This window comes from Platalea leucorodia (assembly GCF_965183815.1).
Source record: "Platalea leucorodia genome assembly, chromosome: 21".
Taxonomy (NCBI): domain Eukaryota; kingdom Metazoa; phylum Chordata; class Aves; order Pelecaniformes; family Threskiornithidae; genus Platalea; species Platalea leucorodia.
Genome location: NC_138843.1, coordinates 4,248,324 through 4,265,293, shown reverse-complemented (window position 1 = coordinate 4,265,293; position 16,970 = coordinate 4,248,324). Strand labels below are relative to the sequence as shown.

The 16,970-nt window shown below is 45.1% G+C and overlaps 1 protein-coding gene across 1 annotated transcript in view; it reads left to right on the top strand.

Moving 5' to 3' along the window:
* Nucleotides 1–16,970, top strand: part of FBN3 (fibrillin 3) — a gene marked incomplete at both ends in the record, with an annotated part of 107,213 nt that overhangs the window by 24,360 nt on the left and 65,883 nt on the right. The window contains 2 exons of the mRNA XM_082331014.1: nucleotides 256–351; nucleotides 2,408–2,503. Of these exons, the coding sequence (XP_082187140.1) occupies nucleotides 256–351; nucleotides 2,408–2,503 (192 nt within the window). The remainder of the gene's footprint in view (nucleotides 1–255; nucleotides 352–2,407; nucleotides 2,504–16,970) is intronic.

The following is a 16,970-nucleotide window of genomic DNA, read 5'->3' as shown; positions in this document are numbered from 1 at the left end:
ACTATGGTATTTAGTTTTGTAAGCAGCTCTGGGGTAATTATACCTCAGTAAAAGTGCAAGCCTTTACCACACCACGGGCTCAAATCCTACCATGCAAGTCAGGGGTCTCTCCATTTAACTTGAAGGAACTGGACACTTAACATCACCCTTAGATTCTGCACTGAGACAAGAAAGTTTTGAACAGGAAAGTGTTCACCTCCTGTCACAGACGATTTGTTGCATCCTTGTGTAATATTTCCCTGCTCTTCTCCACAGTCCAAACCTGCAATGTGAGATGCATGAATGGTGGGAGCTGCAACGAGGAGTCCTGCCTCTGCCAGAAAGGCTATACTGGAACATACTGTGGGCAGCGTAAGTACCTGCAAAACCTGCTGTATATACGGTGAGCTGAAGGGCAAGGCTAGATCCGTGCAGCCTCGTGACTAGTTAGGTCACCTGGCACACGCTCGCGATCTTTGATGTCATCGCTTTATTCTCCTCTCCAGGGAAATCTCAGCCTGCTGTCCTTAGGGGGTATAGATCTGTATCTATATATAGATATAATTTCATTGTAAATATAGATATAAATATATACACAAATATATATGCATATTAGATATTATTTCTCTGTAAATAGTTTTACATAAACAGCATATTCTCTGAGAATGGGCTGTTTGTGGGAAACGTTAATTTTAGCTCAAATGCAGTCGTCTTTCAAGTAGAAGAAGAAAAACAAAAAAACCTAAACAAACCAACATTTTTTGATTATAAATTACACCTGGTTACATTTGGGGTGGGTTCAGTTTTTAGTTCTGTTTATTTGACAACACTGACTTTCTATGGGGAAACCTCAATATAGTCATTGAAAGAAATTTTACAACACTTTATGACTTGGTTTTCTATTTTGTCAAAACACCTATACCTTTCATAGGGAGAAATCTAATTTTCCCCTCTACTTTCCCGTGAAAGATATTTGGCAATTTTAAGTCATTGCTCATGCACATTGTAGAATTAACAACCAAACAACAACTTTAATAAGTGTCTAATAAGCAAGTATGCACAATAGTTTTGAAAGAATTTCTGATCAAATGGAACTTTCCAGGCAAATTTCAAATCCCTGTATCAATATGAGAATCACTAAAGTTCTCAGTGAAGTTGATGAGAGATTTTTTTAAAGATGGGCAAAACACCATATTTCCCCTAAACTTATCCTCAGCTATAACTGATTCATTTTTGCTGAAACTTTCCAAAAAGTTCAACTAAAGGCAGACGCACCATATGGAAAATTTCATTCTGAACAGCTAAAGCTTGGGAAAATTATAAGTAACAGCAAACCGGGGCTTATAATGGAACGCGCTAGGCAACCTTAATTATGTGCTGCTACCAGCTCCACCTATAATATCCTCAGTAGAGTTTTCATAATGGTTCAGATATTGGCAAGACATCACTGACAGGGTGGGGAACAATGGAGAGTCCCACTGGCAGCGTCCCAGCAGAGCAGATTTCGGCTTCCTCAGCTCTAAGATGGGTGTAGCCTTTGAAGGCTGTGAAACGCAGCAGTACCTGGCCTCTCTGCAGCTCAGAGCTTGGCACTAGACCAGCGAGGGCCACACTGAGGTATCATACAAGATTGCCGTGGACCTCACCTTTCGTGAGATTATATTCTTCTCATCTTCAGTGCGCTGGTGGTGTTGGGCAACTGGGTAGCTCAGAGAGTGAAGCTCTGTATAGGAACTTTAGGAAGTGTCATAACAGTACTCCTCTTGTTAGTCATTACAGCTGCTGATATTTTAATAGGTCAATGGCATCCGTCACAACCAGCCATTGCTCATGTCGTGTGCAGAAGTGTTCCTACATCCTGCTCGATTAGCTTAGCCTCAGCCCAGGAACTAATCAGCAACCTACTCCTTTGACTTCAGTCCTAGACTATTGACCGCAGGTTTTCAACTGAGGGTAGCAGGTCCAATTGTAAGTCAATCAATACTTGTGTGCTGATCAGACTGGTTCTTCTTTGCTTTGGGTACGTGGGATTAAATGGCAAACAAGTCTCCTCTCCTCACATTCCGCTCTCGTCATGCGTTAAACATTTGCCTTTATGCAGTTTCTCATTTGTATCAGTTCATCTTGACCTTGACATTTAAATCCCAATGCTGACTTGAATGAACTGAGATTCCAGAGCACAGGAAATCCTCTCAAGTGAAATAAGAGTTTATGGCCTTTTTATAAATGGCTTCATTCATAAACAGGAAGTAATTTTCCAGGAACAAAATATCAGACTTTTCTCTGTATGTTCACTGCATGGAGGAGACTCCTGATGGGTGAACAACACGAAGTAGGTGATATTCCAAGTCCTGCCAGCACCACACGTCTCGGACTGTGGTTTCACTAAGAGCAGAAATCACTGATTTCTCTTTCTATTTCAAAATAGCTGTCTGTGAAAATGGCTGTCAGAATGGAGGTCGATGCATTGGACCAAACCGTTGTGCTTGTGTCTATGGATTCACCGGTCCCCAGTGTGAGAGAGGTAAGGGACACATTTGCATGATGTTATCACTGAGAGAGCACAGGAGTTGTATATGTAAGCAAGTGTATTAAAGATGATACTCAATTTGATGTGAATTTCTGCTCAATTCCTCTGCCTGATGATACAGCCCGTAATGACAACCTCGTGCCCAAAGCACTCGCTGACATCCCTGGTTATTACATGTGCAGGACGCAAAGTGCCTGCTGGCTGCATGGCTGTTTGATGTCACTACTTCCCATTGGCGGGCAGATGTCCAGCCAGTTCCTGGGAAAGAGGACCTCAGCACCTGTAATGGTGGCTTGGGAAGACAGACATCGTAACCATCTTATATCCCCCCTTCCTCCTTCTTTCCCTGAGGTTTTATTGCTGAGCATGATGTCATAAGTCATGGAATATCGCTTTGGGTCACTTGTCCCAGCTGTGTCCCCTCCCAGCCTCTTGCCCAGCCCCAGACTACTCGACTGGGGCTGGAGAGCAAGCCTTGACGCAGTGCAAGCACAGTTCAGCAACAGACGGAACACCAGGGTGTTACCCACACTGTTTTAGCTACAAAAGCAAAACACAGCACCATGATGAGGAAAGTTAACTCCATCCCAGTCAGACCCAATACAGCCAGCAAATTTTGGTGCCCGTCTTGAGTTACCCTGAGCTGGACTTGCAGGACTCTCAGCGTTCACTGATCCCGCTCAGCACTGTAAGTACGACTCACTGCAGCTCTTGCAGAGGAGTGATGTCTAAGGAGTTAGGGACCACACGCAGTTAGGGACCACGTGCAAAATGCTGGTTTAAGGACTTGGCCAGCTCGCACAGGAACTCCGTCAGACATGGGCAGACGGCAGTTCACCGGGCGAGCACTCAGCTCCCCTATCAGTAAGACCATTTCTGCAGCCTCCTGCTTCTCTCACTATATAGGATCAAATTCCTGCAGCGACTCAATTTATTGCCTGAATTTGACCTGTCCTGTGTGCTTCAGGAGACAGTTACTTTTGGGTGAAGGAGGTCAATACCATGTACCATCTAAAATTAAAACTAATGATGTCACCAATGCTAACAGCCAATAATTTTCAAATCAAGATGGACCTGAAACCCCAAAAGTCAATATTCCAACCTTTGCAAAATTATTTTTATGGTTTAGTACTATATTTACTTGAAAAACCTTGAAAATTATGACCAGAACTTAAGGTTTTCCGTGAAAGACCTTATTTTTGTAAAAATGTTTCGAAGTGAAACATAAGCCAACTCTGGTTTATTGTAAACCTCATGTGGTTTGATGCCAGCTGCTCATCCAGTATGAATCTCCACTAGGAACCACAGTTTTCACCAGCTAAGAATATGGCTCTTAGTGACATGTGGCTTTGCTGTATTTCATCCAGCCAGCGTGTGCTGAGTGGCTAGATCAGATTTACGTTTGGGCAGTGCGGGTATGACTGAGGTTTTGGCTGAGACGTGAAATTTCTCCCTTTCCTGTTGGCTTAGATGGACATCTCACAACTGCTCTGATATGATTTTTGGCAAGGGTCAGAGTGGCACAGAGCAGAAATGAAACTGAAACATGAAGCCAATGTGCAAACTCCCAGGATTAAGATCAAAGCATCCTGGAAATATTCTGCTTTTCTAGCCTCTCATTTTCCTGAGATCGAGCTAATTCTGTTTAACTCCATGTCCAAGGATTGGACTGTTCTTGCCTTTAATGTTTTTTTTCCAAGTTCTTGGCAAAGTGATTTAGAGGGTGAGATAGGAATAACAGTTGGTTTCCGGTAGCCCAGGCATCAGTCAGCCCTGCTTGAACAGTGGCCAGCAGAAATACGCAGAACTCAACATAGTTGTGCAATGTTCCCTGGGTTGCAAAAGTATCTACTGAACCTAATGGTGCAGGTGCCCCATAAAAGGCCTCTGCTGTGGTTTGAGCCTCACATTTATTGGATGCAGAGAAGGGAAAGCTCTTTAAAAGCCTCCACACACATTTACTGAAGTAACCATTCATTGTTTCTTCTTTGTACTCTCCTGCAAACACATATATCTGTCGAGGACTGCAGTTATATATTCTTCACACCCTCTCCCTGCCTTTTTCTAACAAACACATGCATGTGCAGATATGCATTGCTTTAGTTATGGAAAGGTATTATGATAGCAGCCTTTCTCTTTTGAAGGCTCTACCTTGCAAGACTCCTTCTCCTAAAACCCTAAATCCGAGCTCCAGAACTGTTTCTGTGGAGCGGATTTCTTTTCTAGCTCACAGGGGTCTGAAGTATTGGGTTTCATAAATCTATACGGACATTGGCTGTGTTTGAAAAGAAAGCTGGAAGTTTCTTAAAGAAAATTCTGGATACAGCAATGCCAGGAGGGACTGAAAAAATCCAACTGTCCTGACTCTGTGTGCGTGGAGTGGAGAGAGAGTTGGAGAGGCAGGGAAAGAAGGGGTCTGAGCAGGGGCAGACTTTGGAGACATCTTGTAATGTATAAAATTCTTTAAATAAAGAGAGCATTTTTACAAAGCCTTTAGAGATTTGGTTTAGTCCAGACTTGTACTAAGAGACAAAACAAGCTCTCCAGCTGTGTATACACAGGTCTTCCCTGCCAAGACAAACAGAGCGCTTGCTTTGCTGAGAGATGTTAAAAGTTACACTTTTCAAAGAGGCTCCTGGCTGGGCAGCCTGTGAGCTTGCAGCCAGGTGAGGTGGTTGTGACTGACCTACTGAGAGTAATTAGTGTGACAGCAAAGAACTTAACCCTTCCAAGGAGCAAATGAATTCCTGCTCCATCACTAGGCCTGTTGAGATGAAGTCCCTAAGCACCAGACTTAACTGGAGACATGACCGCTGTTGAATTTCTGTTCAGTTCCTCCATTTGAAGCAGCCGTGGTATTTGACATGTTTACAAGGATCCTTGGGAGTCTCTAGTAACAAGAGACTCAAGTAGCAGGCTTGGAGGCCACGTGGATCATCCCTAGCTCTCAGTGTAGCTCTGGTCCTAAAGATTTTTTTGAAGAAGGATCAGCTCAAAGCAGAGCCTGAGACCCACTGGCTTCATATGTAGGAAGTCCAGGTTTCAGCCCGAGGCTCCATAGCGATGCTCTCGGAGCACGGCTGGGTACGTGGTTGAGTCCTCTGGACATTCCTCAGATTCCTGCCTGCATCTCGCAGGCAGAGAGCTTCCACCGATGCCAGTTACTGTCTAGTGAGACATCATTCACCTTCCTCCTTCCCACACAGAGTAGCTGCTGTGGTGTTTCTCATGGGGGAACCATTGCTAACTACTGCATGCAGCACTCTGGCATCAGGCGCTAAGAATGCACTCTAGCATCATTGTGTCTGCTGCTTCCAGAGCACAAAATGAGAGACTGTCCTGGCTACAGAGCATGAAGAAAATGACAGGTAGTTTAAGCTGGCTTTCACTGCCTTTCAGGAAAGAAAGTAGAGATGAGATACATACAGTCATTTCCCTCAGTTCTGTGCTGTGAGATGTCTACTGATAGGAACCATCTGGGCTGGCAGATCAGACCACACTCAGCCTGCAGAAGAGAGGACGTGTGGTAGGATACATCGCTCCATCTCTTCCAGCCCCATTACTGAAATGGGGCAGTTGGTTTGATTCATAGCTGGATAATGTGGAGATTTTATGTTCTAAGCATACGACAAAGCAGTGTGAGCTCTGCTGCTCCATCCTGAGTCTGGCCCGCTGCTTGCGCTTGTTTGGGCAGCTCATTACATCACCCGGTTATGTTTCTCTGTAAAATAATAGACATTTTGCTGCAGCACGGGAACTGTGAGGAGTCACCAAAGGGTTGCAGAAGAGCTCATAAATCAACAGCTAACAGTGATAAGAGCACGACTGAGGTAGGACTGTGTGTTGAGATACAGTCAACTGTGCATTTGCTCTTCTTGGTGTTCCCAAATAAGCCACATCCAGGCTGGAGCCACAGTGTTAAATAAACGATAGTAGGGTTTAGGCAAGAGTCTCTGGTTGTCATGCACTGGCTTGTTTGATGTTGGACTTCGGACCAATTCATCCTTACAGATTTAAAATCTGTAAATGCCTGAACAGTGTAAAGATAGTTGTCTGTAGACTTCTCTCCGCTGCAAGGCACAGCGTGGTGCCATGATCTCAGATTATTATATGTACAGAAAGTAATACCCCGCAAAGATACTAACTTGTTTCAAAGAACACAGAGCTGCATTAGTCCAGCCGATATCTGTGCTGAGGAGTCGGGATTCTCAGAAAGGCTTGTTAGCTTTGTACGATTGCTGTTGTTTCTAGCGTGGTCATTAGCTGTTCCTTTGCTCTCTGGGGCTGTGCTTTCCTACAGATTTGGGGTATCAGTTTAGACTGGCAAGTACTGACAAATGTGTCCATCTGTGTTGATGAAAAGAAGGCATTCACACCCCACAAATCTATCCAATTACAGATTTATTTAGGGTTTTAATTTGACTTTATTTTGCTATAACCATAAAAAGAGATGATTTTACTTTTAAACCATAATAGACTGGGTTTCTGAATGCTAAGCGACAGCATCTGCTGCTGTACACTCAACAAGCTGCATGTTCAACAGCTTAGGGCTCCAGTAAGAGGCTGCTTTGTAATGGAAGCAATCTAACTACCTTCACACTTCATTCAGGAAATACTCCACTTCAGAGGTAAATACCTTAATAGCTAGGTACTCAGAGAATCTTAGCATCATTTCCTCCCTCTACTTGACATCTTCAGGGATGAAGAACTAGTGAATATATTGTATAACCCCAGCAGCCTTCGGTAACATGAACTCACATTACATCAGTGTTGGAGGAAAAGCTGCAGTACAGAAAAAATGAATCTGTGGGGAGAGAGGCCAATTTTTTTTTAATAGTTTTATAGAAAAATGAAACATTTTTATGTCACGTCTCCGATTTCACCCTCCTTCAAGTAGGAAAAAAATTGTTGTAAAAAGTGACAACGTTTGACTCAGGTGAAGGTGTGGAAGCTCCTCCTGTGTTCCAAAGATGAGACTTAATTTGTTTTTTTTCCCATCCAAATGCTGAAGTCTTCACTATGGATGCCAGTTGCTACCTCTCATGAAAGAATGTCTTCTTTTACTTTGGAAAAAAATGATTTTACAGTAACATTCTTGATCTTTTTAGATCAACAGAGACCGTCTGTGGTTCCTAGGATTTGTCCAGTTCAGAAGGCCCTTGCTAATTCTGCTGGGTCTGCATGTCCTCTCCTCTTAATGGTGCAAGGTTTCCAAGAGTTTAACCAACCAACTCGTGGGGTGGTGTCCGTCAGTGCAAACACTCCTGGGCTGAGCTGAAAGCCGCTGTGCTCTTGAAGCCTTGCATGGTTGTTCCCAAGTCCTGTATCCCATGAAGAGCCTCGGAAGCGATTGTGTCCATGTAAAGATAATAGCAAACTTAAAACTGGCATCCAGTGTCTGAGTTCTGGCTCTTTGTTAGCCAGCGCAAGAAAACAAAGCCCTATTGTTGCACACGGTGTTTCGAACATGTGAAAAAAAGCAAGGATTAGAGCCGCAGCAGGTCCTAGACATGCAACATCTATGGAAAAGGCAGTGAGTATCTCCTGTTCTTCCATAGTCCTCAATGCAGGGCTGCTCTCTTTCCAAAACCATAACCAGGACTGGGCTGGATTGAAGTGAAAATGCTCTCAAACAGCAGCTTCTCACCAACAGAATCCATGCCTTTCAACATTTCACTGCTGTTTTCAAGAGATTCTTATTTCTCCTATTTCTTTCCAAATACCTCAAGGACTGTCAACCATTGAGTGAGGAGGACGTGGGCTTTCAAAAATTGCCATGCTTAGAAGGGCTGAACGCATGACAAAGAGGAAGCCTGAGAGTCTGTGTCTGGGGCTTGATCCCATCCCATGGCAGAGCCTTGGTTGGTCTCTTTGTGGCAGGTCTCCAGATGAAGCCACGGAGCACTCAGTGAAGAGCAGATCATGTTCTGCATGTCCAGTGCTTCTCCACAAGCCCTGTAAAGCATCAGGACGTTGGGATATAAGCAGAGCGGGTAAAAGCAGGTCCCAGGCAGCTTCAGAAACAAAGTTCCACAATCCCCTAGTAAACAAGACATAGTATATAGGAAAAGGGACAGATAGCATCTAAATTGCTACTCAATACCTTTTACTTTAAAGCTGTTGCTGATCTGCTCTTGTTTTCTTCCTGAATCACTGTTATTCTGCTTATATCAAGATACAGCCTTTTATATTTTAGCATGTACATAACACGAGAATCTCCTTTGATGTGCACTCAGGGAGGATTTCTGAGTCTCCATAACATGTCTGTGTCTGCAGATTCTCCAAAGTTTCAAAAGGATTTTGATGTCTTTTGGGAGGGGGGTGGTAGTGAAGCCAGGGTTCCTTATAACTGATACAATTCCAGTCCTGGAAGAAATCTCCTGTAACAACGAGTCAGACTAACACAGATCCTCAGATTAGCATATTTTTATATGCTATACCAATTTCTCAAAGATCCTTACTGTATAGGACAGCAGTTCCTCTCATCCTCGTAATTTCATGTGATTTCTCTCGGTCTAACTGCCACTCATCCATCCATTGTCCTGAAATATTTAAGCACTAGAAGAATTGCATAAGGAGGCTGTGGATTTTCATATCTGTAGGTGTTTAAGAGCAAGTTATACAAATATTGGTTAGGTCTAATTCTGGTAGTCAGTCTTGTCTAAGGGAAAAAGAAATCCAAAATGATCTCTAGTGTTCCCTCCAGCCGTAGCTTTTCTAGTGACAGACAGCCCAGGCCATATATAAACAGAATACATGATCCAAAACACCATCTTCTAACATACAGATGGATTCTAGTGAGTGTCTCAGCATAAACTGCACTTTAATCCACTCAGATTTCCAGATGGTGGGAATATTGCAGAATACCCCATTATTCTTGCTTGTAAGGCCTCTCCACCCCCCACTCCTGAGAGGAGTTATTTAGAGTGGCTTTGTCTCAGCTTTTCTGTTTCCTTTTCATAATGATTTTTATTTCTAAATTCTCAGTCTAATTTGGAGGCTTAGGAGAAACGAAGCAGCCACAGAGGATGTGTCTCATCCCCATGCATGCATGCAAAAGCCGTAGCAGCCAACAGTAAACGTGGTCCCTTTGCTCACTCCTGTCTAACTCAGGTCACAGTCCTGGACTTCCAAAATGCTGCTCCTAGTGAAGTAATCAGTAGGGATGTACGTATCTCATACCTTCAGCTGGGAACTCCCCCAAAGCCCAGGCACGCAAGAACATATATCATGCTATCAAGAAAGGGACCACAAATAGGTCTTGGAAATTCAATGATATCTGAGATAACTCAGAAAGGTCTTTCATCTCAGCTTTTGCATTTCAGGGGAAGATACATCAAATTAATTAATTTGAGCTGCCCAATAGGATTTTTGTTCTGGGAATAAATGTCAGTTTGTCAAAAATATCTCCTCCGTACAACCTCTGGCTGTGCCTGAGGTCCACGCATGTTGTGAAACTGCGCCCCAGTCCAGCTGCTCTCCTGAAACAAGAGCAACACACAGCAACAATCCCAGAGGAACGGAGACATCCCAGAAACATGGGCCGGGATGTGGCTCCTGAGACCAAACTGAAATTCGCTTTGCCTGGGCCTCCACATGCATCCCCTGAGCTGCAAGGCTGTTCCAGGGTGTCACGAACTCGTATTCATTTCTTGGGTTTCAGTTTTCTGGGGTAGGAAAAAGACAAGGGAGAGCGCTGGCGACGGTGGCTCCTTTCTGCCATGCCCACTCAAAGCCGTCTGGGTGGTGTGAGTACAGCACGCAGCCGGGACAGGAGTTTGCCCAACACTCAGCAAGCCCCTCTTCCTATCAGTTCCAGATTAAGCTTGAAATTACTTCAACCAGAAATCGCATGGAGGAATGCTATTGGCAGTGGTTAAGATTCCCCCCCCCCCCCATGAGCTTTTTAATAAAAGACTGTGTTTACAAAGAGATTTCTCATCCTCGTTAGAAACCAGGCGTTCAGCTGATTTTTCCTAGTGCTCTGCTAATCCAGATGTTAAGACATAAAGCAGAACTCGTAGCTGAGATATGTGATAGAGTTCCTTCTCCTCAGCCTGCCTCCAAAGGTGAGGCTAAAGCTCCCATTTCTCTGCATTGTGGTAGAAAAAGCATTTTGATAACCAGCTGTAGTCCAAGGAGCAGAGATTGCTCTGACATCTATTGCTACGACTTGCATTTATGCAGAAAGGTCTGGCAGAAACTTCACCATGAGTGGAGTTCAACTCTGTACTCAATTGTAGGTTGCCATTTTCCTCCTGCATACAGGTTTACTTGATAAAATAATTATAGTTCTGCGAAACCACATTTCCCTCTGATCTCTGCAGAAAGCCAGTCATAGTCTGCTGGGAGTACTGGTGGGATGTAGACGCATCCTGCACATATAATTTTCCTGCATGCCCATGGGCTTTATGGTACAATCTTTAATGAGACAATCACATACTACGTTTCCCCCCTGCCAGAGGGTGGGCAGCACTCCCAAAGCACAGCTGCTTAATACCTTTGTTTGCTGCTTGGTGTTCAGCATGTGGCTCAGAGGCCAGTTCGCTGTGCACAATGGGAACCAGCCTCTGGAATCAGAATTAATTTCCTCCAGAGACCTTCACGGAAACAGCATTCCCAAGATTTAGCTTTAAATCTGACAGGAATGTTTTGACTGGAATTTTCCAAAACTGCTTAGCCTTGGTACAAACCTGTTGCAGCCTGAATAGGTGTAATTTGGCAAAGATATAAGTAATAGCAAAGAGGGTCTTTGCAAAGAGACGCGTGAGCTGACCTTGTCCATAGGCAAGCCATTTGCATTGCTGCTAAGAAACACAGGAGCATTTGAGTCAGCTGTAGCTGAGTGAGCCGAGAAGGCTGGGCCAGCATGGGTTGGGACCTTCTTGTCTCCACAGCTAGCACCTCATTGCCTGCGCTGGGTTGGGCAGGAAGGTGACGGTCTTATCTTCTGACCCTTCATCGCTCTTGCAGTGGCATGTGGCTTTCTCTCATTCTCACTGTGGAGAATGTGGGTGTCCATGAGTAAGAGTCTCCTCATGTTGTTGAACCTGCTGATCCTTGTGGGAGAAAAGTGGCAGGAAGATAAATGTCTGGTTTCATGTTTCACCCAAATCTGGAGATTCTCTCTGCAAGGGCTGTAAGCAGCCCTCTGCCATCTGACTGAGGAGCGCGATGAGACACCACATCACAGTCACGGGCTCCGTGCAGCGCGTTTGGAGGTAGACACATGAAAGTCTGCAGTTCTGGTGCACTGATATCAACCCAAGGCTGTGCATCAGCTCTGTTCTCTGCAAACCGATGAAGATGGATGAGAAGGAATGCAGGAGAGGCACTGTTTGGTCCACGTCTACTCAAGGCCCTTGGGCAGTTCTGTGAATGGGCACTCAGCTCATGGTGGGACAGCAGCTCCAGGTCTGGTCCAGCCAAGCAGGGTCCACGCACCCCATTTGTGGCAGGGAACTGACACTTCCCATTGAATGCAAAGACAAAGCCTGCTAGAGTGTACTGGGATAAGAAGAGGCTAAGGAGAGCACAATGCTTCCACTTGCATTAATTCAGCCTGAGAAGAATCTAATAACATGCTATTTGTATCTGCTTGGTCATTTTTGAGACTTCTTCCTTCTATTTCAAGATACTTTAGCTGTGGATAAGTCTCTTCCAAAGAACACCTTGCCCTCCCTAGCATTGCCACTTTTGAAATACAAAACCTTTGCTGAATGCAGCAACAGACAGATGACTGCACCTCATCCACAGCAGTGTTAATACAATCAGGCAAGACCTGAAAAACCATCCACATTGTTTGGAAGTCCTTGCTCAGTAGCGTCCTTGCCATCACTTCCTCCCAGCTCATTGTCCCAGAAGGAAGGTAGGCAAAGTCCACAAACCTCTGCCCAAAAATGCTTTCAACCTGGCAGACACAAATTTCTCCTTCCCTTACTCAGTCCTATCAGGAGCACACAGTCAGCTGTCCAGGAGGAATCCCCCCAAATTCAGTCACAGCTCAGCCCAGCCCAGCCACCATCTCCATAGACTCTTTCCCCCAATAGCCAGGAGCCTGCCTGTAGCCATGATCTCTGCCAAAGGAGTCTGAGAGGTGCAAAGCTTCCACCTGGGGCAAGTGTGCATGTGGGGAAGAGTCTGGAGCTATCAAACCCCCATGCCACCCCCAGGACCTCCATTCCTGCACCTCCATCTCTGCATTAACTGACCAGGCAGTGATTCAACAGCCCACAGTGTCCTGACCCCGTGGTCTCTTCCAGGACAGAGGACACAGCGTGGCAGTGCCAGCCCCCTGCTTCAACCCTCCCAGACCTTTCTACAACTGCTGGAACTGCTGGCCCTGTGTTGCCGTGCGTGTGCTTTGTGCCTCCGATGCTGCTGCAGCAGAGAGCCCTTGGAGGAGGGTTGTGCATGGAGCTCTATCTCAGGTTTCATCAGGCTAAGACTTTGACAGGAAACTGTAAAAATAGGACAGGAAAACTTAAAAAAGTTCTCCCTTTACTATTTCCTTTGAATATGTTTTTTCAGCACTTGGAATGTCTGGCCTTATAAACTGCTCCAGCCAGCTTTTTCTTTTCTGCAGAAGTCCAAACAGTTAAACATCAGGAATGCGGCTGTGTTTGTATGAGGTAAGGAAATGACTAGGTGGAGAAAGTATTCCATGAGAAAGGAGCCCTTTACGGAGACCCTCACGCTGTTCTCCCTGCATCCACCACCCCCCCTCCCACCAAAGCTGTCACGTACAGAGACAGCCTGAGAGGCTTAGCAGATATTTAGAGTTGCGTTGTGTGCCGAGACCTACGGTCAATGTTGTAAAATCTCTGCATTCACATTTAGTGCAACAGAAATAACGGCAGGATTTTTGGTTGGCTCCTTTCAGTTGGTTGTTTGGCTGGTGGCTTTTGGATGCTGTTCCCCTGTGTACTTTCCCATACGTTCACGGTCTCTCTAGCAGGGAGCAGGGCATGAATTGCTCCATTAAGCATTTAATTTGTAAGTTATCAGCTCTCCCGGCAGGTCCCAGAGGGCACAGCCAGCCTCCTCCGTGGGCTCGCTAGGGAACACCCCCATCACAAGCAGCCAGAGTCTGTGTGGGAATCTCTTTGGGTAGAAGCTTGCAGAGGGATCTGCCGGATTAGTGCCTTGCCGTGGTTGCGTCGGCTCCCGCTCGCTCCCAGAGCTGGCTGTTTGTCTTCCTCCAAAAGCCCAGAAGGTTACAGACAGAAAGAATTGCAAGGCTGTGCTCCCGTGGCCTGGGGGACCAAGCCTCCTGCTGATGGAAATCATTCATTGAAAAGAGAAAAATAGGTATCATCGGGCTTGATATCCACTCTCCTTGCTCTCCTGTACTTGGTTGCTGGAGCTTTTAGAAAGCGACGTGGAAGGCTGCCAAAGCCTGGGGCATGTGTTGGAGTGACCTCATCCCAGCAAGGTCTGTAGCTCCCTGGGGATTACTTACAGGCAACGTTTGTCCTTACTGTTTTAAGAAAAAGCCTTCAGCGAAAGCATTGTTTATTATGAGAAGGAATTTGATTTTTAGCAAAGAAAAATCTCTTCTTCCTTGTTGCTCTATTTATTTATTTTGTAAAGAAGGAATTCACCCAGCCCATGGCCCGTCTCATGAGGGGATTCCAGCCAAATGGTGCCAGAGAAAGGACAGGCTGAAAGATGGGGTGAGAGTGCAGAGGAGAGCTCTTAAATTCCTTCACCTTCCTTTTAGTCTGGACTCTGCAGATCTGCTTGTCACGGTTGGGGTCAGGCATATTCGTATTTCCAGGACTGTTTTAAATAGCAATGAAAGTAGTGCAATTGTTCCTGCTTTTGCATCTTTACCCAGGGATCTGAATTCCCATTGCAAGCATTAATTTCCTCGGTGACACCCCGCTGGGTAGGTGGATGTTATAGAAGTGGGGAAAGCTATCCTTTTTCTTGTGAAAATCTTCAGACAAAATGCTTCTCTTCAAACGTGCTTTGTCAAAAACTACCGATTTTCCCAAAGGGATAGTAAGAACCAGTTAAAAGGGAGTAAAATGTTAATTTTAAATGCCTTCTTTTTTCCCCCACAGCAAACCAGTACTTTAAATCGGGTATGAAATAAAGTTGTAAATATTTCAGGTTCAGATACCGTTTCAGTTCATGTGTTACAAAACATTTGAGAAATGCCTTCGTTTATGGAAGTGTTCAGTTTGAGATCTCCTTCAAAGAAATCAGTCTGAGTTGCTGAAATTAACATTTCCCTGCAAAAATAACGGCACTGAGTTATGCCGTATATCCCAGGGAAACATTCCCTACAAAAGATTTCCATTGTCTTCATTTAGCATTGGGGAAACTGAGCAATAGAGAAGGAGCCTTCCAACTGTTGTACATCATAAATGTTTGATAGCCTCAGAGTGGTGATTTTAAATAGTCTGAAACTGATTATTCTTTTTTAACAAGACCAAGCTGCATTTCTGGCATAAATTACAGCCACGGTTGGCAAAGGGGAGTGCGTTGTCCTTTATTACCTCTTGTAGGAGGTGAGACAGGTTCTGGCAAGGTGAACTTGGGTTAAGTAGGGTAGGCAAAGCCAGGGCAGCATCCCTGGGCAGCACAGCACCCCAGGTGCTGGAAACAGGGGAACGATGAGGTTTTGTGTGCTGGCTCGGCTGAACCAGAAGTACTCGAACCCATTTACTGCACTTCGATGTCCCAGCCCTTCCAGCAGGACTCCATGCAGCACATGGGTGAAGGCAGATGTCCACAGCAACCGTGAATCGTTCCTCCACTGACATCCTAGACATGCTAATTAGGAAAGTTAAAAATGTCTACAGGGATATTTTCAGGAAGCTGTTTGCAAGTGGAATAGCGTGGCTCAGGGTAACAGCATAGATCCCACCCATTAACTCCCCAAGGGTTTGTGGCTTGGAATTGTCAGGAATGACCATTCATTAGCTATAGGGGTTCCTAACGATCTCCGTGACAACCAGCCAAACATGGAAACTGGGAATGAGGTCTATTCCTGTTACGCTTCCTCTTCTGAGCACATCTGGGGCCTGTGTTGGCTGCAGGATTGGGTAGATAAGACTCACTGTAGCCCCAGCCTAACTCTGCAGCATCTGCGAAAGTCCCTAGTCCAGGCTAGCTGGTGCTTCAAAGCCACACGGCCTCGGCGGGGTGGGGGTGGTGAGGGTTTGAAAACAAAGAGCATAGCAAGGAGTCAGATTTCTTGTGGTTAATGCAAACACATTGATGCTTCAACTCTGATTCCATGGTGCCTTTTGCAATTTGAGCACTCTCTCTCCTTGCTGGCTGCTCAAGACAGGTAGGCATGAATAGTAATCTAATCTAACTCTACGGCGATAAGAAATCTACAGGCTGAATGTGCTGAGCATGGCCTGCTTTGAAATTAATACGGCAAGAAAGAAAAATGAGATTAGCGCATGGACGAGGCTGATGATAGATGCTGGGAGAGAAGCTGATGTCGGTCCTATGCTGTGTGTTTCCTGTTTGCAAAACTGTATTTGGAGAGGTTAAGTCAGGCAGTGAGCTGGCATGTTGGTTTTTGCAGCTACAAGTGACTGGTAAGGGCCCAGATATGCATGGCCCTGCTGTGTTAAAAGTCTCTTCTGTAGAGGTCAAAAGATTCTGACTGGTTCCCAAAATAAAGCTTGACCCAGTATTTCTTGCAGTCTCTTTAATGAGAACTTTACCTGCAGATGGAAAGGTGGAACTCGTCCATATCCTACCCCTGGACGCTGTTATTGTAAGGCTGAGTGGGCTCGAAAGAGGGAACGGGAAGAAACCTCAGCTTTCGGCGAGGAAGGCACCTCGTCTCTGTTTTTCTAAGAAACGTACCAGCGAAGACCAAACTTCTGAAGGACAACTAGCTGTGACAGGGTTCCTGGGAGCTGGGATCTCGTACACAGAATGTAAAAGGGCTTTAGACATCTCCTAAGCTTGCATATTTCCTTAATAAAATTTGATTGGTGCCTCATTAAAAATTTAATAATTTGACCATTAAAATTAGCAACAGATGGGAGCTGGAATGCAGCCAGGCTTTCTGGACTCCAGACTGCAATTTCCTTGGCTTCGTTCCCTCCAAAGAAGTAATCTACATATGAAAATCTATTTTTGTCAATTATTTGTTTAAAAGGGGGTGTTCTCCTTACAATCGCGCTTTCGTTATCAATCTCCAGGAATTCTTGCTGCAGTGCATCCAGCCACGCCTCAGCGAGATGATGTGGGAGGTGCAAGTTTACCCCTTTCCTCTCTGTACAGCGCTGCCATGCGTTGATTTTGAGTTATATATTTATGTGATCTGACTTTCTAAGTTAGAGCCCTTTGTAGGTACACACCACAATGACATCAGCCGCATGTTCTTCTCCATGCTCCTTTTGACTAGGAAAGGGGGAAAGCAAGCCCTCCTTATTAGGTGTTTCTGCATTGTCCTAGGGTTAACAAGGCTTCAGAATAGCTCATA